Genomic DNA, 25,338 nt, shown 5'->3' on the forward strand with positions numbered 1-25,338 from the left:
AAAGTTTGTTACAGGAGATTGTGTGACAGTGTGTTCAATTACGTTTCAGCAATGGGTGTGGCTTTATTAGGCCACTACTCTAATTAAAATGGGCATCCGCATACTTTTGGCCATATAGGGTATATATTTTGCTGCCTATTTAGGGTAGTTTATGGTAATTTTTATATGGAATCGCTATAGTTTATATGTCATTGTTTTTTGTTATATCTAACTCTTACCATAAGGGGTTATGATCCAAAAATTTACAGATGAATTGAGTTTAAATTAATACCAATACAGATGGCTTTCAGTATATCTCAATGATGTCTTCAGGGAAGTGTGGAGCAGAGGTTTAGAATTATGGCAGAAGAATCCAAAGTAGAGATAGTGTGAGATGGACCAAACCAACATCTGTCATAGGAGGGGAGAGTCAGGTGACATTCTGTATTGAATATGCCTACTTATCCTTCTTATCCCAGTCTATAGTGTACTCTGGTAAATTCTGGTTTCTTCTGGAGGGGTGACGCAGTGGGTACCCTGCACAGTTGTCTCACATCTCCAGGGCTGGAGGCTGAAATCCTGCCTCTGCTCTCTGTGCAGGTTCTCCTCACATTGCACAGTTTCCCCCAGATATTCCAGTTTCTTCCTGCCACCCAAAGACTTGAAGTTAGGTGAAGTGGTGTCTGTAAATAGCCTGTAGTGTGTGATCGTTTGTGTGTATGTGTGCCCTGCGCTGGGCTGGCACCCTGTCCAGGGTATACCCCTGCCATGTGCCCTCTGCTGCCTGGGAAAGGCTCCAGGCCCTCATGTGACTCACTCCATGATAAGTGGCCGGAAGATAGATGGGTAGGTGGTTTGTTTTGGTCCCAGCATCTGGACCAGAAAATTCTTGGCTCTCGTGCCAAGTAAGGTAAAAAAAAAAAAAACAACAGCTGTTTTTTTTTGGAAGTTTTGTTTATAACAACTCGGAAAAGTTTTCTTTAGAAATATAAATGTTAAATTAATCATTTTCACTGGATGTCTGGTATTCAAATAAACAAGGAACCATAGCTCTCAAACATTTAGTAAAGATAATCTGTTTCGTCATTGGAGACTTGAAAGTGTACCAATGCGGAAGACTGATAAACTGTATTTCTGTCATATACGGAAATGTACAAACCCAGAATGTCGGCGGGAGAAATTTGCTATTGCATGACTTTTGAACCCATCACAAAACACTTTTTTAAAGGGAACGAAGACAATTGGCTTGTAAAAAAATGATCATCTACACACTGAATCAGTGCCTCATCCTGCATGCATGACTATAAATAAACCGCCGCAGTGAGTAGGAGAAATTCATAACCCATTCTTTATGGGCAAGAAAACCACCAAACCACAGCAAAAGGTCTTTATCTGCCTCATTTTCCCAGGCTGCTAAATCAAAGCAGTTTAAATTTTTTGAATAGTTGTTATTTTCGCCAAGCAGATCTTTCCACATACTTTCCACATACCACATACTTCACTGCTTTGATGAATAAGAAACTTCACATTTTAGCATATCGAATACTTCATTTTAAAAGCTGGCCGATGGTATTATTCATTGTCACTAACATGTGATCAACATGCCCTTTAATAACATATAAAAAAGATAATTTAATAACTCATAATAACCACTGTGTGGCACAATACTTTAGATTTAAACATCCTGTCCCCTTGTAAGTCATAAACCAGACTTGCAAGCTACAGGAAATCCTTACTGGCCTGTAACAATTTATGACAATGTAACCTAGAGTGTGTTTAAAGTATCCGTAACATATTAAAATATTATCCCAGTTTTGATGGGTAATTGTATATTTTCATAAACTGTCCAGAGGTGATGCCATTTTCTGGTTATCTGGCTTTGATAATTACAATGACACTTTCTTTAATCTACACATTTTCTATTCTATCGCTAGCCAATAGCTTCTCAGAAGAATGTTTAGAGTGGGTCTGGGCAATTATTTTCTGTGAAGGGCCAAATTTGAGCTTCACTGTCAACAGTGGTCATTTATAATGATTATTTTCATGCCTCATGAAAGCTACAATAATAGACCTGTTAGATTTAACTTTATTAATAATTCAAAGAAACATTTCTTAGCAAAAATCTCCCTAAACCTTGGTATACGAAACCAGCACCGTAACGGATCACACAGAGGTCCAGTTGTGGAGTGATTCATAGTGACGTGTTCTCCCAATAGCCAGGGCTGAATTTGTCATGGGATGCATGTGAACACCACCCCCGTCACCCTGTGAGAAAAAAAGCGACAAAAACCATTCCCTTTGAAAATATACCACCCAGCATCCCACTATCCTGTGTGGTTTCACTCACATAAACGTAAACCTACCAACTGTATCAGGGGTACAAAACCAGGGAACTCCAGTCTACACTCAGACCTAAACACAACTTATTTGGTCTCATAACACCTCTCAAGGAACTAGCAGATTAAAAGGGTATTTAAAGCAGGTATATGTGTCTTCACAAATCTGGACAAATCTGATCGACACATTGTTACTACAGTGAAAATTATCGAAGAAAGTTGAGTTGTGCTGGAACCTGACATTGCTCCTCCAGGCCGTAGTTCTCCCAGTCCACCAGGCATTGACGTTGTCCTTGGCAACGTCGGGCTTCCAGAATGGTATGGATGGAGTGTACGAGCTTGCTGCTGACAAGGAGCAGGGTCTGCAGTAGACTACACATGACAGGCTTTAGAAGGGAGACATGGACAGTGCTGGGTTTCCATAAGTCATAGGGTCCATGTGACACAGAATTCTGAAGGGACCAAAGTTTTTTTCAAAAGTATAGCTTTCTGCAAATGTACATGGCTAGACTCCCAAATCAAACCTCAGAACAAAACCTCCTCCAGAACAACTCAGCACTGGTACATCTGTGCCTCTCCCGGATCAAGTGGGGGAGATACTATGTGACTCATTAACTGTTAACTAGAGAGGTGTGCGTGAGAGAATTCTGGCCTGATTGAGAGACACTTTGTTCATCCATTGGACTGGGCTTTGTCTTAAAGCAGTGGTTCAGAATGGGGGGCACTGGCCACTAGGAGGCCTCAACAAGGACTGAGGAGGGGCGCACAATTTATCTGAAAAACATTAAAAAAAAATATGACCTTGCTAATGCTAGACCTGGGCAGGAGGCTGTTTCAAGGGTCTATTCAGTTACGTGTACATTTAAAGCTTGTCAGGCTTCTGATTTTAGAACCATTTGTTTTTTTTTGTTCATGAACATTGACCTTCTGTTTTGGGAGCAATTTCATAAACTGAGAAAGAAAGAGTGCTGGTGGACGCAGTGGAGTGAAACCTTGTTTGAGTCAAAATAAATTACATTCTTTGGCAGTGTGACCAAATTAAAATATGTTTCAGTTAATCAACATTGGCAATTTTTGTTATGATTGAAGAATGCATACAAGGGAAACAATATCATAACTTGTGCAGGGCAGCGCAAACATGTTTTCCAGGACACAGGGGGGTCCTTGGAAAAATAAAAGTTGAGAATCACTCTTACGGAGTCATGTTCAGACCCCTGCAGTTCATGTGCTGGCTCACTCAACCCGCTCCCAGAGGCAAGGATCTGGAACTTGAGTACATAATCAGCTACTGGGTTTACATAGTTGATCCCCCATTACTTCCGGCTGCAGGGCTGTTAAATACACTCTGAAAATAGTCAAAGAACTGGTACTCAGAGGAGAGAACAGGGTCTCTACTGGTGCGAAAGAGCTGTTGCCCAATCGAAGGCTCTACCAGTCAGCAGTGAGATAACAAAGCGTATTTTATCGATGTCGGTGCTCAACCTCCCAGGATTATTCTCGATGTACAGGGAGCACTGCAACAGGAATCCCTTATAACAATGATTCTCAACCCGGTCCTCAGGGATCATGTTTTTGCTTCCTCCCAGCTCCTAGCCAGACACACTTTTGTTCTATGGGAGGGAGCAACAATGTGGACTGTCTGCGGGCCCCCGAGGACCAGGTTGGAAAACACTGCTCAGTCGCCTTGTACCACGCCCGAACGCGATTGTCCCCCATCACCCGCTGGTCTGCGCTAACATTACGCTTAATATTCCAGGCCCAAGCATACTTTCATTATCTTAATGTGACATTTCGCGTTGAAGAAACATAGGGAGGAAAGTTCTATGACATGAGCTCCTGATTAATGACCTTATTATATGTCTTATTTTGAGTTGTTTTTGGCATGAGGGCACACAGCCCTCTTGTATTATCGTCTATGTAATGCAGTGATTTTCATTTAATCGTGCTGAACGAATAAGAAGATATTTCGTAAAATATGAGACTATCTCAAGGTTTTTGTGTGTTGCGTCTGGTTGTTCGTGTCACGTAAAGCAAGGTACGGCGGTGCAGGGCAGGATTCCACATGAGGTTAAGGAGGGGGCGTGGCACACAGGAGGAACAGCACGATCGGGACATGACAGTTCGCAGATGACCTCATGACGTGCTGATGGAGTCACTGGAGCTGACCTTAGTGGGTGGGTTGTTGTTGTCAGGAAATAGAGAAGCTGCATCATCTCACTCATCGTTAAGATGGTATCGAGCTCTGCTGGTGCTACCTCAGGTGGTGAAGTATTCTGTAAGGAATCACTTGGACATCCAGTTGCGGAGTGATCCACAGTGATGTATAGGAAAGACAGAATTCAGACTCAGACATCAGCAACCAAACCAGGACAGAATAGTAGCAGAATCCAAAATTCATAATCAAACATATGGGGAACTCACAATATCTCGCAAGGAGCTTGCAGATTCAAAGGGTATTTCAGTGATTGGGGGGGTAAATGAGGTACAGCTGTCTTGAATGATCTGGGGAGGATGATCAGCACAATGTCACTGGCTGCTTGGAAGAGCGAGGCAGGCCCCCAGATCCCAAGGTCAAATACAGCACCTGACAATGTCCCCCTCCCATTGGACAGCTCTTGTGGAGTGACATGCTAGTCAGCCATTAACAGCTTGCCCTGCCACATCATATCATGTACGTTGGGCTGTGAGGCTCTCTAAAGTCACTCTAGTGTTCTTGTATATGACTGCTTCCTTTCCTTGATCGGGGTGTGGCACAGCACTGGCATGACACTGAGATCTCCTAATCCGATTAATCAGTGGCACAGAGGGGAAGTCACACCTCAGGAAAGTACCGCTTATCTTTTGCGGGTCAGGATGAACCATCCACCTAAAAGCCCAGTGAATCGCACTCAGATAAGATTTTCTTTAAACACAATTCGGATTAAGGGAAACAGTCCAGGTACTGTGTAGATTTCGCCGAGAGGACAAAATGTCCTTCAAAATGTATTTTTCATAAAAAAGAACATACAAAATACCAGAATATACAAAAGAAAACATTAGTGTAGCTTAGCAGATAGAATGAAAAAGCTTGGAATGTCTCCTACTATTCAAATTAATTCTTTTAAACTGTGAATAAGAAACTGTTTTTTTATCGTAAGTTTTGTTATTCCAGTTACACTGACAGAGCACCAACCCCGGCCTACTCCAGTGCTCCTATGCTATTTCAGTCCCCACAATTATGTGGCAGGGCAAAATATAATAGGGCAACAGGGTGGAGTTTTGCACAGTCTCCTCCAAAGGGAAAATAAGGCTTTAATTCAGCAGAAAGTGGTTTCTATATTCCCCACTTCCCCAGTTGTAGTGAAAGTCCACCCTCAGCACAAGTCTCTGATTCAAAAACCCACAGAGCTGTTAGATTATGAATCCCGACTCCTTAAAGTGTCAGGAATGCATGCATTGTACATAGGAAAAAATATGCATTTTGCTATGAGTAGGATGTCTGCAATATATCCAAACATGGTCTCCTGCTGTCTGCTCTTAACTTGAATTTGTAGCTTTTGAGAGAGTGGCAATTGACACAGGGGAATAATCAGCCTTTTTGCTGCTTTTGTTCAGCATGAAAATCATAAACAAAGCATGCAAAAGCATGAAACGAAGGAGGAGAACATCCCTGGATGTTATCCCAGGCCAGTCAAGGGTCTCATCCAGCTGTGAGGGCTGGCCCTTCAGCTCCTCACATGGTTGAATGTCACAAAGGGAGACCACAGGCATGAGGGATGCTCATGTGCTTGTATTGGATTGTTTCCCGTGCCAGCGACTATGTGGGTGACCACGGTTACGTGGGAGAAAACCGGAGCGTACAGCAATTAAATAGGAAGTGGAGTGAAACTGCAAAGTGGAAAGACATAAATAGCGAGGCCAGTACAGTAGCTGACATTGTGGAAGTCATACAGCTGCCTGCGCACAGTTATTCTTCCTGAAAGGCCGGGATGCTGGTTTGGGCTGAGTACAAACACATGTTGTGGGTCAGGCATTAAAAGATAAAATAAGCTCTGAATCCAGCTATATAAAAATACAACTTTGAGAACATCTGCAACCAGTCACACTACCAAATGCACCACAGTTGGAACCGCCAACTCTTTCTTAGAAGAGACACTTGTTACAGGGCAGCTCCAGCTCGCTTTATTTTACACTGTAAGGGCCAGCTCGGAAATGGCGTTAACATGACTGGAAAGCTAAAGTGACTAGTGCTGTCCCAAATGATTATTCTTTAAACGATCAATCTGTCGATTATTTTTCGATTATTCCACTAATCTAACAACTAATTTTTCGATTGATCTGATGATAATTTTATCGATAAGCAATTATTTTCAAGTTAGTCATTTAACACAATTCACCCCCCCCCCCCCCAAATCTGAAATTCTCATTAACATTTCAATTTATTAAAACATTTCTTAAACATTAGAGCATTATTAACAAAAAAGGCAAATCTTAAAAGATTCAATAGGATTTCAATGTTAGACTTAAGTTAATAATCACTGCAATAGTTTTTACTTAATTATTTCAGTACACCAATTTGACATTAATGTTGAAACAGGTGCTAAAACATGGAATGATTTCATAACTAGAGAAACGTGTTTTTAACAGACACTAGCAAAGGTAGCTTATAGTTAAGCTTACTTCAGTTAAGCTTTTAGGCTACAGTGTGTAAGAGTAGGCGTAAACGATAATTTGTCTTACTCTTACATGACAGAATAAGTAAACAGAAAATATTAAACGGCTGAAACGGCGTCATTAACGTCAGCTACAGAAGAGGTGCAGAAAAGGTGTCATGACTGAAGTATTCCCAAACTTTGGAAGACCGCGTGCGAGTCTTTTTTGCCGCGTGTTTCTCCAGAGGTTCCGGAGCTCTGCTGGTAGATGCAGCAGAGCAGGCAAATTTCCTTTTCGCAGGGTGGTAGGAGATGTCTCATTAATATTTATGAGAGAAGTGCTACATGATTGGCCCGTGCATGCCTTACAAAATAGCGCGGCACTGCTGGCACCGGCGGTAATAGACAAAACTATATCGGAATTCAGTCTATAATTGATGTTGTTTTAACGGTGCCAGCAGTGAAATAACTAGCCAGCTTATTAGCGGAATAACTTGGTATTGTAAATGAAAACCATGCCGCAGGTCCAATAAATAAAATATTGTAGCTCTCGAGTGGCGAAGTAAAGTTCAGTTATTAGCAGACTGTTTTAGTGCGCGATTCTTCAAAGGACAGCGTTAACGTTCTCCCGAGGGGATAAAGCTCTTTCCCTTACAATACGTTTAGCTTATCACTTTGTGCATTGCAGTTACAAAACATTTACGTCGTTTTACACAACGCGTGGACACTAAAATTCCACGTCGACGCATTTTTATAATCGACATCGTCGATTACGTCGAATAATCGTCCCAGCCATAAAAGTGACATAAAACGTAAGGGATGCTTATTTACCGTTCACACAAGTGTATATCATGATTTACTATGTGCTAATTTCCGCTAGCACCTTGGTGAGAATCGCCGTGTTATGTTAGCATCATTATCGTTGGCTTGCATAAATTTACATTACGCATCCCATCCATTCAGCCGTTCTCAAGTCCTTTTTTAAGTAGGATGTTAGAAATGCCTCAGTACATCGCGATGTGGGTTACTACTAATAATGAATAATGTATAGAACATGTTTTTTTTGTCCTAATCCATGCCTGTCTAAACATCACCAATATCTGTGCATTTCAACTAGTCAGACAGTGGTGATGCAACTAGCTCAATATAGTCATACTTAAACCCTGCTAATAAACATGGCCATGTCAGTGTGGATTTTCAATGGAAAACCAGCTTTAGGCACCAGGTTGAGTCACCAGCTGTAATAAATGTCCCTTTGACTTTAGCGGGCTTGTGAATTTGTCCCCGTCCAGTGGGCAATTTTTCTAATGTACAATGTGCGATTTTCTTGGACTATCTAGTCTTTGTTCTTACCTGATAACATGAACTATGAATAGAAAATGAGTTCAGATTATAGCGGATGTTATATAACTTTGTTACAGGTTAAAACCAATGTGAAAGTCAATAACCTACTATTTTTATAATTGAAATTTTATTTCTCAATCAAGCTGATAGACTTGCCAGTTAGCATAGCTTCATTATTCACAAACCTATACCCGAATAACCTCATAGTTGACCCACAGACCCGCTGCACAACTTTGGCCAATTTGAATGGAATGCTGAATCTCCATTTCTCCACGTGCTCCAATGAGTTTTTCTGTGTTGAGTACACACCACTGGCTTCCTTTGAAGCTTGGGTATTTTTAAGGATCCATTTTTTCACTTGAGGAGTGAACGGGATCCCAGTAAACCCGTACATCTCTGCTGCTTTCTGCATGGGGTATCTGGCTATGTCCTCATAGCGCACCAGCATGTACCGTCGTTGGAGCCAATCTGGCTGCTTCAAGCCCAGCTCAGCAGACGCCTTTATATTATCACAATTTCCTTTTAATTTTTTTACTTCCTCATCATCGACGGGAACTTCCCCATCCACTGCCCATTTCTTCCAGTTCTTGTACTTAGCAGAAATAGCTACCATCCTCGAGGCCAGGACAGCACGCGGGTCACGCACCAACTGGATAAGCTTCACATCTAGGGAGGGGTTCTCCACAAGTGGCCGCAATGTCTCTAGCTAACGCACCCGAACTGTCTTGATGGCCCGGTGATCTTTTTGGTGACATGACTCGGAGGCCAGTGTAAGGTTTAATGGCCCACACCGTCTGGTCTTACAGTGAAATCTCTCGAAGACCTTCTTGACGAATGGGGAGCACACCGGTTTCTCACACAAGGAGTTGCTAGACTCCCTGCGGAACAGAGTGGTGGTGATGTGATCGTTTGGAAGGGGCTCTAAAAACTCACCAACAAATGAAGAGCTAGTCCTAGTGGAGGCCATCAGGATGATGTGCTTCTTCCCACTCTGTAGATTAGCCATCTTCTTGGTGTAATTATCAAGACGTCTCTTTAGGTGTTTGGATTCTGGGTCCATCATTCTAAGGGAGGCATAGGAGCCATGTTTCAGCAGAGCAAATTGGATGACTGTGGGATTCTAGGAATCTGCCTTCGTGTGAGCTTATTGAAGACCATGATAACACACATACCACAGTTAGAGGACTGAACAGACTGCCTACAGAAGTTTTATAAATGCTGAGCCTGAGTTCATTTGCTGACTAAAAAAGACTGCTGACTATTTGTTCCACTAAAAGCAGAATATTGGGCACAGAGATGGATTTACCTTGAAATGATTTTGGATGTCATTTTCAATTATGACAAATGTTACTATGAAAACCAGGGATATTGTATATTTGAACCTAATTCTTGTAATATCTTGATCTTTGCAAGGGTTACTGCTTCCTCAGATTCTGTTATTTGTGTTTCATTCTGCAACACTCATTTGTCATTAATCTTGATTTTGCAGCAAAAAAATAGATAAAAAGAACAATTTAATACATATGTGTGAACATAAGGCAACTAACATTTCCAGCACATTGTAAAAATGGACCTAGTGACCTCATGAGAAATACTGGATTATGACATTTTTTGTTTTATCCTCTGAGGGGCTGTGCTCTACTTTGAAAACAATAGAATGGTCTAGTAAAAGTAGACAGTACCTGAACCAATTTAATTGTTGTAATACTGTTTACTAGGGCTGCATTGTGATGGAAGTTTCAATGCAAATATGCAGTCATCACCTGCATGTGACCTGTACTGAGGATTTTACCAATTTACCCACACAGACCCCCCTCTTCACCTTCTAACATACGTTTGAATGACAATACTTAAGTGTGTGTTGTGCAGCCTTATTGCTTAGCTGGATGACTCAACTGGCCCCTACAAAATGTACTATATAAATCCCCTTGAGTTCTATTGTTATTGTTGTGCGGCATTTCAAGAACATTCCAGTCACACTCTCCCACCACATTCAGAAACTGCTCTAATTCCACAAAAGAGAATGAAACATACATATAATGAATCATGTGTAGAAGGCAAGAAGGCATTTCACACATATGGACTAATATAAACACAGAAACTAATAGTTTATGATGGGATGGTGAACCCCCCCCCCCCCCCATCTGAAATTTGACACCCATCAGCTCCTTACAGAATCCCTCTATGTGTGAGGTGGGTAACACCCATCTGCTTCTCCATTTTCTCAGTGAGAAGAGGTCGGCACAGAGGTCAGTGCCTGTTACCTTGGGAGCAGAATTTTCCCTGTGCAATATCAAGTGCTTTTGCTGTTCCAGAAGGAAATTTAGGCTTTTTATTTGCCAGAAAAAAAAATGCAAACTTTTTTTAACAAACAAAAATTTTTGTGGTCTTAAGTAATTTTTATCTCACTTACTATTGCATTTATAACATCATGATAACGCAACGCAATGAGAAGCAGAATCAACTGTGTTGACCGAGTACATAGTATTTGTTTTGCTATGTTTGCTCCTTCTCATTATAGAGACATGAAAAATGGACAGTGAAAGCATCACTCATAAATGCCAATAAGAAGATGAGTAAACAAAAAAACTTCGTCACATAAAATGATTTCAAAATGAGGTATCAGTGGGTATCATGAAAATGAATTCAAATATACCATTGTCAATTCTGGTAATCACGTTTGAAGCTGAAGAGCTGTTTTAATATCAAACTATAAAACTAATTTCTCAAGTGGAAAAAAACTCAATAAAAGGATTAAGTGTTTTTAGTTTGTTTTGTTTATTTTTTAATTTCGTAATAAAACAGGGATACATGCACGAGAATTGACGAGTTATGCCGTAAGAGAGGCTGAATTTCCGTATGAACCGCGAGACATAGATTGGATTCCACACAAGAAAGAACAAGTTATGCAAGATGTCAAATTTTCAGAAGTGTGAACACACAAAAACCACTGCAAATATTTGATCCGCAAACTCAATCCAGAAAGCCTGTGTCTGCAAATAAAGGTCAGACCATCTTAGGGGTAACAGTGCTGCTCTTTGGATGTAATTTTTTTTTTCTCTGCTGGTAATAGGTCTACTCACAGTAGTTGGCACCGTGCCATGATTTACTCAAAGCTCTGTATTTTGTTAGTTAACACCTCAGAGAATGGTGTATACTCTGTCACTTTCTGCTTCATCAGATATAAAGAGAACACATACCTACCACATTTCTGAAGAGGTGTGTCATTTCTATAATGTACAGGTATGGACAAATATGTTGGTACCCTTCCACAAGAAAAACAAAAAAACCGGCTCTCTAAAATAACTTGAAACTGACAAAAGTATAATGGCATCCCGTACTGTTAATTCTATATTTAACACAAATCAGACTTTGCTTTTGATTATTGATTTAGTTGAATATTTTATATAGACAAATGAAAAAAGATGGTACCCTTAATTTAATATTTTGTGGCCCCACCTTTAGGAGCAATAATTGCCAGCAAGCGATCTCTGTACTCCACAATGAGACGGTGCCATCTGCCCACAGGTAGTTTGGCTCACTCTTCCTCAGCAAACTGCTCAAGTTGTCTCAGGTTTGAAGGGTGGCGTCTCCACACCGCAATTTTCAGATCTTTCCATAGATGTTCAGTAGGATTAAGATCTGGGCTCAGGGAGGGCTATTTAAGAATAGTCCAGTGTTTCTTCTCAGCCATTCTTGAGTGCTTTTAGCTGTATGTTTTGGGTCACTATCCTGTTGGAGGACCCAACTTAATTCTCTTTTTGCACTTCCAAGTTTAAGAAGGTGCGTGACAAGTGAATGGCAAGGAAATTCATTGTCTACTGTTACTCATCTTTCTCAAATGTTTAAGTTGCATTCCTAATTTGAAATGATGTTTTATACAGAATTTATAATCTGATAGATTTGACTGTGAAACGAAATACAGGAAATAGTTATGTGTATTTACACATGATCAACTTTGTGTGCTTGGTGTTAGTCTACTATAATTCTAAAACACTGAGATCTCCTAATCTAATTAATCAGTGGCAGAGGGGACACCTCAGGAAAGTATACCGCTTATCTTTTGAGAGCCTGGATGAACCATCCACCTAAAAGCCCTGTGAATTACACTCAGATAAACTTTTCTTTAAACATAATGCGGATTAAAAGAAACAGTCCAAGGATTGTGTAGATTTCTCAGAGAGGACAAAATATACTTCAAAAGTCTTTCCATAAAAAAGAACACAAAGAATACCAGAATATACAAGAGAAAACATTTGTGTAGCTTAGCAGATGGAATGAAAAAGCTTGGAAGATATTTTTCCTGCTATTCAAACTAATTCTGTTAAACTGTGAATAAGAAACTGATTTTTGTTATTGTACTTTATATTAATCTAGTTACACTGACAGAGCACCAACCCCGGCCTACTCCAGTGCTCCTATGCTATTTCAGTCCCCACAATTATGTGGCAGGGCAAAATATAATAGGGCAACAGGGTGGAGTTTTGCACAGTCTCCTCCAAAGGGAAAATAAGGCTTTAATTCAGCAAAAAGTGGTTTCTATATTCCCCACTTTCCCCAGCTGTAGTGAAACTCCACCCTCAGCACAAGTCTCTGATTCAAAAACCCACAGAGCTGTTAGATTATGAATCCCGACTCCTTAAAGTGTCAGGAATGCATGCATTGTACATAGGAAAAAATATGCATTTTGCTATGAGTAGGATGTCTGCAATATATCCAAACATGGTCTCCTGCTGTCTGCTCTTAACTTGAATTTGTAGCTTTTGAGAGAGTGACAATTGACACAGGGGAATAATCAGCCTTTTTGCTGCTTTTGTTCAGCATGAAAATCTTATAAACAAAAAATGCAAAAGCATGAAACGAAGGAGGAGAACATCTCTGGATGTTATCCCAGGCCAGTCAAGGGTCTTGTTCAGCCCATGAGCAGGTCGGTACCAGCAAACCAATTGTGTGGGCCGGGCCTTCAGCTCCTCAGATGGTTGAATGTCACAGAGGGAGATGACGGGCACATAAGTGACACTCACATGTGTGCTTGTATTGGATTGTTTCCCGCGCCAGCGACTATGTGGGTGACCACGTTTACGTGGGAGAAAACCGGAGCGTACAGCAATTAAATAGGAAGTGGAGTGAAACTGCAAAGTGGAAAGACATAAATAGCGAGGCCAGTACAGTAGCTGACATTGTGGAAGTCATACAGCTGCCTGCGCACAGTTATTCTTCCTGAAAGGCCAGGATGCTGGTTTGGGCCGAGTACAAACACATGTTGTGGGTCAGGCATTAAAAGATAAAATAAGAAGAGCTCTGAATCCAGCTCTATAAAAATATAACTTTGAGAATGTCTGCAACCAGCCACACCAATAAGTGTGCCACAGTTGGAACTGCCAGACACCATGTTGAATCGCCAGCTTTAATAAATATCCCATTGACTTTAGTGGGTTTGTGAATTTGTCCCTGACCAATGGGGAATTTCCTTTACATATTTTTTACTTATATGTTTCATTTCTTCAAAATAATTTGCACACACTGAGATTTTCTACATTTAGCATTTACTAAAATGCACTTAATATTCCTTGCTAACAAATAAATTTACAGTATGAGCATTTGAGCCCCTCTATTAGCAAGAAAATGTGATATTTTTAATTAATCAAAATAACCTCCTCTAGCAGTTATCACAGCAGAGAAAATTTGAAGCATTCTTTCTGCAAGGGACGTTAAATACTCTGTTTCATGGAAGTGCATTTAAAGTTCAAGGACACCCTAGAGTTTGACTATGCCCTCCACCAAACAAGTTAATAGGATGTCGGACATGCACTGTTACATACTCTTTCCATGTTGTAAAGGAATGTTGTTTTATTTGACTTAAATTTGCATTAATAGTTGTTCACTCAACTTTCCAATGCTTAACAAGAATGAAAAATCTGCGGTTTATGAAATAAGAGGAGGAGTGGTAAAAGCCTGCGATATGCAGATACTTTTGACCGTTGGTGTACGTCTACTTACATGATCCTTTTCCGCATTTTTTGTGCTACTGGACAAAGAAATATTCCTAATAACACTTTACCTGAGGGGGCACAAATAATGTAATGTACACTTACGTAATGTATTAATTAACCAGTAACTAAGTGTTAGTTACGTACTGATCCCATGTTCGTTTATCATTAATCAATCATAACGGTTCATGTTATTACATGCAGGAACTACATTAGCTCATGAATTGTTCTTGAGTAGTAATTGAATAGGATATTTGTGCCTCCTCAACTAAAGGGTTACCATTTCCCCCCATGGGGATCCTTAAAGTTCCATCTTATCTTACTTCCAACTAAGTATTTGATCATTTGAGCTATGAATGGTAACTGAGTAAAGATAATAGCATGATACAGGTTATAATGTACAGGTAGGTGACAGACAGACAGGTACATCATTAATCCCAGGAGAAAAATCTGCACTGCAATACATGGAAAATTTCAGCTCTTCCTAGTCAAACATAAGCTTACATAGCTTCCCTATTCAATCATCTTATTCTCTCCTAACTTATATATAACACTTCTTGTGTGTAACATCAATGAACTTTACACTGTGTTCAGAAATAAGCATTTTACCTGCCGAAATTAAAAATGTATGTGTCAAATTACTGACTAGTGTATTAGTTGATAGATTCACTTTTTGTTCAATTATTCATAAATGTTGGACATTTAGATGAATCAGTACTGTTCACCTGGGCCTGTCAATCCTGTGAAATGTATTTTTTGTTTACTTTTGTTTTATCCCACTTTGAGTTACATTCCATTTTATAACCTGTCTAACAGTAACTTCCCTGTGTACTGAGAAGCAGATGATATCAGCTGACACCAGTTCCTCCATTTCACAATGGTCTAATGGAATTATACTTTTGCAGAGCTAATCTCAGGTCACAACCCACAAGAGATGTGCACTAACTTACACAGCGAGACGGGTCTCACACCCAGCAACCAGAGACTCCCAGGCACCTGATAAGCTGACAGGTGTGTTTCTGCCAATTTTACTCCTGAGCAAAGGGTCTCCAATTAAAACTGCCAAGTGATACCGCTTGACCTGATTCTGTGATCAGAGCATTGAAACCTACAAACAGACCATTTACATGATGAGGCAATTCAGGACATGAAAAACTTTTGTGTTTTATTCACATTTATTCCATGAGGTCTGCAAATGTGCATTTTAAGGCGGTTTTAAGACAAGCATGTTTTAAGAGTTTTAATTACTTTTTATTTACCTTTTACCATCTTTGATGATTTATCTCCCTCTATCTTCTGGTCTCCAAGGCTCTGTCATTAATTAGCAAAATCGGCCTATGTCCTAAAAATCCTAATGGACTTTCAGGAACAGCATCTTCTATGTTTTTATGTCATTATCAAGGGTAAAAAATAAAAAAAAAACACCAGAAGCATCCTGACTGCATTATTTTACAATGTATTTCTTTTAAATGATGAAATTCTGCGCTACACTTTCGAAACCTGGAGTACATTTTCCCACAAAGGTTGGATAAAAATTAAGAGCCGACCATCACTGATGACATTTTATTGCCCATAATAAAAGAAGACTAAGACACAATAACTGTCAGTTTTTAATAACAAAACTATGACTTTTAAACATTAAGAGAGTGAGGACAGAGTAGTCCTTTAGTTGCCTAGCTAAACACAGAAGAACAGGATAAGCCTTTAACAATGCTGCAAACCAGCTGCAGATGAAAGGTCTCTTGTGCATACAGTATATCTGTAAATACCTGTTTTCCACGTAGTCTACAGCATTTTGGACATGCAAAACTTTTTTTGCTCACGTACCAACATTGTAACACAATAATCCACATGTGTGGAAGGTGGACTTTCAGATTGTATAAGTAGTATTGAAAAACAAATTATACTCTCTATACATACAAAGGCATAGCATTACCTTTGAAACCCCCTTAAATAAGTTAGAAAAATATAATTTACTATTGTTAACCAGGATTTCACCCAAAAACAGCTACATTACTGCTGATATTTTGTAATATTATAACTGTCCATTTTAAATAATGGCATCTAAAAACTCAGCAAGATTCTCTGTTATTCAAATAAGCTGAAATTCAAGATCAGGTTTTGTTTACAAAAACAACCTAAACTCCTTCCATTGAGCCACAGATTTAAATTAAATTACCATTACAAATATGTTCAGTGTGCTTTTTTCACTAGTAATTCAGACAAAATCTCAGTAAAATGATTTCATCATAAGGCAGCTTTGACTCCTGGTCTCCCTTCTTCGATTCATGTAAAAACCTGTAACAATCATTATTCTTTCTCCATACTTTGACATTAAACCATGAATATATAAAACAATCAAACTTCTGTCAGCCTAACACCACTTTGTCATAGATTAAAACCAATGTGAAAGTCCATCACCTATTATTTTTTATAATTAAAATTCTTTTCCTCGATTAAGCTGATAGACTTGTCAGTTAGCATAGCTTCATTATTCACAAACCTATACCCGAATAGCTTCATAGTTGACCCACAGACCCGCTGCACAACTTTGGCCAATTTGAATGGAATGCTGAATCTCCATTTCTCCACTTGTTCGGATGAGTTTTTCTGTGTTGAGTACACACCACTGGCTTCCTTTGAAGCTTGGGTATTTTTAAGGATCCATTTTTTCACTTGAGGAGTGAACGGGATCCCAGTAAACCCGTACATCTCTGCTGCTTTCTGCATGGGGTATCTGGCTATGTCCTCATAGCGCACCAGCATGTACCGTCGTTGGAGCCAATCTGGCTGCTTCAAGCCCAGCTCAGCAGACGCCTTTATATTATCACAATTTCCTTTTAATTTTTTTACTTCCTCATCATCGACGGGAACTTCCCCATCCACTGCCCATTTCTTCCAGTTCTTGTACTTAGCAGAGAAAGCTACCATCCTCGAGGCCAGGACAGCACGTGGGTCACGCACCAACTGAATAAGCTTGACATCTAGGGAGGGGTTCTCCACAAGTGGCCGCAATGTCTCTAGCTGACGCACCCTAACTGTCTTGATGGCCCGGTGATCTTTTTGGTGGCATGACTCAGAGGCCAGTGTAAGGTTTAATGGCCCACACCGTCTGGTCTTACAGTGAAATCTCTCGAAGACTTTCTTGACGAATGGGGAGCACACCGGTTTCTCACACAGGGAGTTGCTAGACTCCCTGCGGAACAGAGTGGTGGTGATGTGATCGTTTGGAAGGGGCTCAAGGAAACTCTCCAGCAGGGTGAAATCACAGAAAAAGAGCTGTTGGAGTACGTCTCGGTAGGCCTTGGCTGAAGCAGACGCATTAGTTCCACCGGTCTCCAAGGTAAGCATTTTCTCCACGTGCCATAGTGGCTCAAACAGGTAGAACATATTGCCGCCTTGCTGGTTGAAAAACTCCCCAACAAATGAAGAGCCAGTCCTAGTGGTGGCCATCAGGAGGATGTGCTTCTTCCCACCCTGTGCATTGTCCAATTGCTTGGTGTAATTCTCCAGACGTCTCTTTAGGTGTTTGAATGCAGAGTCAAGCTCACTAAGAGAGGAGTAGGAGCCATTAAGCTGAGCAAGGCCTGAAAAATTGGACGGCAGAGGGGTCTGAGGAGTCTGCCTTTGGGCGAGCTTATCGGAGACCCTGATAACACACATACCACAGTTAGAGGACTTCATGAATAGACTTTTCTTTTGCTGACTATAAAAGACGGTAGTCTATTTGTTGTATTAAAGGACCTAAAAGCACAATATTGGTCACAGAGATGGATTTACCTTGAAATAATGTTGTTTTCTTTTTCAATGATCACGAGTGCCACTATGAAGACCAGGGATATTGTATATTTGAACCTCATTGTTGTAATATCTTGATCTTTGCAAGGGTTACTGCTTCCTCAGATTCTGTTCTTTGTGTTTCATTCTGCAACACTCATTGTTCATTAATCTTGATTCTGCAACACAAGAAATAGATTAGAAGGACAATTTAATACACGTCTGAACATCAGGCAACTAACATTTCCAGCACGTTGTAAAAAAATAGGACCTACTGACCACATGAGATACTGGATTCCAATACTGGGATATGACATTTTTTGTTTTATTTTCTAGGGTGTTGTGCTCTGCTTTCAAAACAAGGTAAATGGTTTAGTAAAAGTAAACAGTACTTGAACCTATTTAATTGTTGTAATCTCGTTTACTAGGGCTGCATTGTGATGGAAGTTTCGATGCAACCATGCAGTCGTCACCTCATGTGACCTGTACTGAGGATTTTACCAATTTACCCACACAGACCCCCCTCTTCACCTTCTAACATACGTTTGAATGACATTACTTAAATGTGTGTTGTGCAGCCTTATTGCTTAGCTGGATGACTCAACTGGCCCCTACAAAATGTACTATATTAATCCCCTTGAGTTCTAGTGTTATTGTTATGCGGTATTCCAAGAACATTCCAGTTAGACTCTCCCACGACATTCAGAACCTGCTCTAATTCCACGAACGTGTAATGAATCACGAGAAGAAGGCATTTCGCACATATTAACTAATATAAACACAGAAACAGAAACAGAAACACAGTTAATGATGAGATGGTGAACCCCCCCCCCCCCCCCCATCTGAAATTTGACACCTGTCAGCTCCTTACAGAATCCCTCTGTGTGTGAGGTGGGTAACACCCATCTGCTTCTCCATTTTCTCAGTGAGAAGAGGTCAGCACAGAGGTCAGTGCCTGTTTACCTTGGGGGCAGAATTTTCCCTTCCTCTTCCTATTCTACAGGGAAATTTCTGCATTTTTTAAATTGTCAGGAAAAATTATTCAATCCTTATTTTTAAAGGACAAAAATTCTTTGTTGCCTTGAGCAATGCTCTTTCATCTGATCCTGGAGCCACGAACAACATAATGAGAAGAAGAATCAGAATTGATTTCCTTCACTGAGTACATGGAGTTTCTTCTGCTCATTACAGAGGTGTGAAAAGATAGACAGTGAAGGCATCACTCATACATGCCAATAAGAATATGAGTAATTCAAATAAACAAAGCAAACTTTGTCACATAGACAGATTTCAAAATGAGGTATCAGTGAGCATTGTGAAAATTACTTCAAAATATATGATCAAACAATTCCAGATATTGCCTAAGGTTTTGAAATTCTTGGTATGAAGATCAGTTCTTGATGGGGACTCGACTTGACTAGATTAGAAGTTTCTGTCATTGCATAAAAAACATACAATGAACTTTCAATGTGCATCTCCATAAATGGTGCATTAAATAGTTAAAACTGACTAGAACTGTTTTAATATTAAACTATAACAATAATAATTTCTCTGGTGAAAAAAGAAACTGAAGGATTAAGTTTTTGGGGTTTTTTCCAAGTCATCTAGCCTAATTTTCACCAAACATTCACAGAAATCAATACACTATAAGAAAACAGCAATCTCACTATATTCTGTTCTTTTCCTTTGAGATACATTTTCAAGCCAAATAATGCAACTGAAACAATTTGTTACTCTTGAAATAATACCCAACTAAAAATTTCCACATATGAACACTTTGTAGTCTGAACCTGTCATATATTAAAAGATGGTTTGTGCAATGAAGTATTTTCAAAAATCCAGCATAATATCAAAGAGAAAGTAACACAATGCAGTTGCTCCAGCTACATCAAAAGGAAGTGACGTTGTCTAAATGATGAAAACAGCAGTTGTACAAAGCACCTTCTAGGCAACCAGATAAATACAAACTCAACCATAGACAGAGATTCTATTTATGTCTGTTCACTCATAGTAGTGGTTTGCAGATACAGTAAATTGTGCTCAGGCTACTGAGCTGGGCAGACCGTCCTTGTTGATATAATTTGGGTGGTTTTACAGTTGCCCTTTAAAATGACCGATTACAGTTTTCCACAATGACAAAGAAACATACATTTGCTGTGTGATTACAGCATCATTTCATGTTTATCAGGTTTCCTCTGAGACCAGCTCGCTGTTGTGGTCCCTACCACAGGACAAGGTTAAACCAAGGAATGACTACCTACTACAGAGAGCATGCCACAAGAATTTAACAACTGTGAATTTTACATTTAACCAATTCCTTTTCTGAAATAAATGTATCCCACACTGCCACAGGAGGGCAAACATTATTTTTTTCCAGTTACCTCTATATTTATCCCCTACAACAATATTTACTTCCTGAATCTTTTTTGAACTGTCTAGAAAGTCTGGCTACCTGTAATAGTGCAAAGAATTGCATGGATGCGTAGCCTATAAAAAAAGCAGCACCACAAAAGGCAAAACGGCTGAAATCCCACCCAAAATCTGTTAAAGACTTTAAAATTCTAAATTAGGATTGCTTTGAAGATTGCTAGTGCACTCAACATGAGCACAAAAGCAAAAGTAAAATGCCCACAGACAATAAACATGGCAGTTAACTATGTAGTGAATATTGTTTCATCTTGATATAGTTTGATTGTGTACTGAAATGTCATCTGTTAGATATATTAAATGTTATCATCCAAGCAAAGAAGGCTATTTTCAAATCATGGGAGTGTTTTAAATATTACCCACATCTGTAAACCCACACAGTTTTGCCAGTTTTATAAATAATATTAAAGACATTTTAAAACTACAAATGACTGCTTGTCCTCTAAATTGTGAATACTGTTGGCTTACAGATCATTTAGAAAAACGGTTCTAGAGTTGCTAGGCACTACTGTGACCATACATTCAGTGTCTTTGTGTTGCTGTTGGTTAATTTTTAGCCAATGGCATTTCACAGCTCCTTCATAGTTCAAATCTGCCCTGGAAGCAGAGTCACAGATCTAGCACCATGATGCAGACTCACTCATAGCCAGACCTCATGTATTTCAGCCAGCTAAACCATCTGCAAGATAAATAATATCTGATTCAATGGCTTGTCTCAGAGATTCTTCATAAGGATTAAAGTTTAGTTCTGAAATTTTGGAAACAAGACAGAGCCAGTCCAAGCGTAAATAAGCCTGCTGTTCAATATATATATATTTCATCTTAATTATGTAACGTATTCACTTAATGAACTGGCTTTATATCATGGTGATATTAACCTGATAAATACCACTTTGTGCTTTTAGGCTTATTAAAAGAAAAATGTACGCAACTATAATATTTGGCACACACACACACAAACATATATATATATATATATATATATGTGTATCAAAATATGAGCTTCCACAGCTGTCTAATTATTAACAACACTGATATCGCATTCATGTCCAACTCTTGTCTTCACTTTTTTCTCAGTTATTTAACATCAAATTCATCACCATACACCAATTCCTCAAAGACTGGACACAGTAAAAATATTGACAAGAAGCAATAATTTGATAATTTTAACCTTATGTAAAGTGACCTAACTGATGTGATTTTGGAAGCCCAAGCAAAATAATAATCATAATTATTATTATTATTATTAATAATAATAATAATAATCATCAAATTAATTATTATTGTTGTCATTTTATGATTATCATGATACTGATAACAATATTATTATTATTCATAATATTATTATTATTATTAAGAATAATAATAATAATAATAATAATAATACTCATAATAATGCAACTGTCATCCCCATGACAAGAATTTCAGCTGTTTTTTTCACTACACAGCATTGCAAAACAATCAAAAAAATTTGAAAGTGGCATCATTGGGATAAATGATTTATTATATGTATAGTAATATAAACCAATTATCTTGGCTTATTATTCTGAAGCCGTCAACTTGTCAAAAAAAAAAAAACATAGCAGACATCTTTAAATATTCAGGAATCACTGGAGCATTGGACAGACTTGATGATCTGCTCAAGCAGAAACTGCTATCGCTCTGTTTATCATCTTGTTACAGATTGTTTAATGGCCTGTTCGAGAGATGTTCACAGGAATATGCTATGCTTTTCTCACACCAGGAGAGCAAAATTAGATGCTTGTACAGTAAACATCTGCTTGCATTACTTTGTCTTTTATAGTTATGACTCAAAGAACTGATTCAATATTATTGAATATTTGCTAAAATTATATATATATATTTTTTTTATCCTTTCATGTTCAGTAGTAATCATCAACTGTCTCTGTGGAGCTTAACATTGATCAGTGATTATCCATCCATCCATCCATCCATTTTTCAACGACTCATCCTGGCAAGGGTCATGGGGTGATATAAACCTTTCCCAGACAGCACAGAGTACAAGGCTATGGCCACCCTAGATGGGATTTCAGTCCAATGCAGTGCAGGTACACACACCCAAACATACACAGATTAGGTATGCATATGTTTGTGGGGACTATCCATTAATATCTATGGGCACACCCCTAATATGATTTTTTTTTTAAATATAAAATTGAGTTTCCCCTTGTGGGGCCCAAAAAAATATCCTCACAGGGTCAAAATAAACAGGTTTCTTTCACATTGTGGGGGCATTTGGTCCCCAACACAATCACATGGGCAAGAGACTCTGACTGCAAGTCTCTGGACTGCAAAATTGCTTCCACATTTTCTTACAAATCCAGTTGAAATTATTTTAAGCATTGTAAATAAGTATAGCTTTTTTAAAATGCAAGGAAAAAATACTTAAAATGGTGTGCTTTGAGTTTTCTCCAACATTATGTTCCACACACATCGTTGGTAGCTATTTCTAGCTTTTGTTTTGGCACACCTATATTTGTACTCTAAAACATGACTGATGTAATTATAAGACAGCAGAAACAGCACATGCATTGGACTTGGTAACCACCATTTAACACCTTAACCAGTACATGGTCACTCTAACACCAGGAATGCTGCTAGAGATTTTGGGCCCCATGAAAGCATATCATATTGGGCCCCCAACCCAGAGTAATCCAATTATGTTGCACTCATCAGTCCTTGGAACCATGCTAACCCCCGCCCACGACTCTCCAGCCCGGCACTTACCTAAAACCTCACAGAAACACCCGTACACAATAAGCCTTTAGTGACAATTATGCGCCCACCCACAAGTTTCATTTTGGACTGTCAAGGAGGAAACCAATGCGATGCAACAGAATATGCAGAATGTTAGCACCATTACCGTGAAGGTATAAGGCGATAGTGCACCGAGCCAGGGAGACTCCCTTACAGTGCTATCATGCAGGTGGAGCTCACTTCTGCTGTGAATCACTTCTGATCTCACAGAGTGGCTGTGAAATCCTTCAGTATTTGCAAAAATTTGGGCCGCTGCACTTCTGCACAGTTGTTAAACAGCTATCGTCCCCAATTAGTACCAGAAGTCTGTGGTTGCGGTTGACAGGAGAGTTCTTCAGCTGAAAAAAGTGCAGCGGTGCCACATCCCCCTGAGCGAAATGTCTGCGTCAGCTTTGTACAAAGATGTAACAACACAGGTGTCCTTATTTGCACAAATCACCAAGTTTCAGGGTAGGAGTTTCTAACAGGGACTATGAAAATCGGGGAGCAAACTAAGGATTTACTAGGGGGGTCTCATTTTAATGAAAACGATTGAGACTCTACATTTATTTGAGGAGGTGGGCTAAACTCCCCCTAATGCAGCACTAGTGACGCCCCTGGTTTCAAAGGAAATAATAAGCTGAAAAGTTTCTGGGAAATACACTACTGTTCCCTCCTTAAGCAAGGTACTTACGGCGAGGTATTTCATCGAATAGCCATATGTACAACTGTAAAGTAAAGTTCTTTTGACAATATCACATCAAGTAAAGATTTAATTTTACCTTGTCAAAACGGACAGTTGCGGTTTTGACGCTTATATTGAGGTCAGTGTAAGAAATCTAATCGTGTAATCGATATTAAATCAGTTAAACTATAGGCAGAACGCATACTTAAAGAAATTAAATCAAGCACGTCCATATATAAGAACTAAGTTCTATTAACTTCCTGTATTACAGTTTTATGAAAAATATACATATATTGTGTTTGGTCGAATACATATTAAGTTGGAGGTAACAATACATTTTAGTAATGTTATACAGAGTAAAAAATATTTTTTAACCTTACCGTTACAGCTAGTGGTAATACATTGAAACGACTGCCGCGTCTAGTTACGTTTTCCGATGCGTGCGAGATGAAAATCATGTGATGGCCAACTTGGCGTTTTTGAGAACAAGTTAATTTCCTTTTGCTTCGTTTTAACAGAGTATTCGCTACAGTAACATTTCTGTATTTTTTACCCACACCGAAAAATGCCTGTTCCTGTCGTTGTTAGAAAGTGATATTACTGTAAGAGCGATATACTTACATATTATGCGATGAGTGAATGATATAAAGCAATTAAAATGACATTTGCCTTCAAGAGGTACTTAGATGCCTTATAATGCATAGATGTTGGTATTTTTAGATACTTACTTGACCAGTGTTTTCGGGATCTTAAGCCATGATTACTTGTATGCCCAGTGTCGCGCTACGTAGCGTCTTGCTTTGTCTGCATCTCCAAAAACACGTTGAGCTAGTTGCGGACAGCAAGATCCTTTCATTTGCTACATGAAAAAGACGCCCCACGTCTGTTAACTGCATGCTATGCAAACATCGCACAGCCGGCTATGCGCTGACAAGCAAACCTAAGATATAAATTTTAATCCCCTGAACGTTTCAAGTAGAAGCACGTACAAAAGGTTGACAAACATTCATTTTTACAAACACGGATAAAGTATCCACTTCGTACAGGAATACCATTAGAGTTTGACTGAAAGAGGTGTACTTGTATGTGAAAAACGGAAAAGAAAGTAGTCTGGTTTTGTCTCCACAAGCACAATGCCGACGCTGAGCTCAAGCTGTGTGGAGCTGTTCCCCAAAAGTAAAATTTCTTGTACACTCTTGAGTCACGTGGGATTCGATTTTTGCACAAGGACTGTACTGTTAAAAAGGTACCTCGGGCAGACAGGTCTTCTAGTGTTCAAACTCCGCTGAAAATTTAGTTGAGTTATTAAGGTTTTTAATGCCATATGCCATTCAAGTAAAAATAAAAACAGCAACGAGTGCAAATGAGAAAACACAATTCTGTTTATTATATTGTTTTGGCCCATTAACGTT

General features: G+C 39.2%; 1 protein-coding gene and 1 pseudogene across 2 annotated transcripts; both read right to left on the reverse strand.

Annotated features, from left to right (window-relative positions):
* Nucleotides 1-8,417: 8,417 nt before the first annotated feature.
* LOC140581371 (carbohydrate sulfotransferase 3-like) lies at nucleotides 8,418-15,549 on the reverse strand (annotated as a pseudogene).
* Nucleotides 15,550-15,829: 280 nt separating this feature from the next.
* On the reverse strand, nucleotides 15,830-25,090 carry LOC111841969 (carbohydrate sulfotransferase 3-like). 2 transcript variants are annotated; one of them, XM_023808174.2, is made up of 3 exons: nucleotides 24,655-25,090; nucleotides 18,061-18,236; nucleotides 15,830-17,830 (listed from the first exon to the last, which is right to left on the reverse strand). In XM_023808174.2, the coding sequence occupies exons 2-3, from the start codon at nucleotides 18,138-18,140 to the stop codon at nucleotides 16,705-16,707; spliced, it is 1,206 nt and encodes a 401-aa protein (XP_023663942.1). In that variant the 5' UTR covers nucleotides 18,141-18,236; nucleotides 24,655-25,090; the 3' UTR covers nucleotides 15,830-16,704. The 2 variants fall into 2 exon arrangements, with proteins under 2 accessions (XP_023663942.1, XP_023663941.1); XM_023808173.2 differs by having other exon boundaries at nucleotides 15,830-17,929.
* Between the last annotated feature and the right edge of the window lie 248 nt (nucleotides 25,091-25,338).

This window comes from Paramormyrops kingsleyae, chromosome 20, assembly GCF_048594095.1.
Source record: "Paramormyrops kingsleyae isolate MSU_618 chromosome 20, PKINGS_0.4, whole genome shotgun sequence".
Classification (NCBI taxonomy): Eukaryota; Metazoa; Chordata; class Actinopteri; order Osteoglossiformes; family Mormyridae; genus Paramormyrops; species Paramormyrops kingsleyae.

Excerpts from the sequence above, each read along its gene's own strand:
- LOC111841969 (XM_023808173.2), bottom strand. The coding sequence starts at position 18,140 with ATGAGGTTCAAATATACAATATCCCTGGTCTTCATAGTGGCACTCGTG. Across the intron at positions 17,930-18,060 it reads GAAAACAACATTATTTCAAG|GGTCTCCGATAAGCTCGCCC; the intron begins GTAAATCCATCT and ends GTGTGTTATCAG.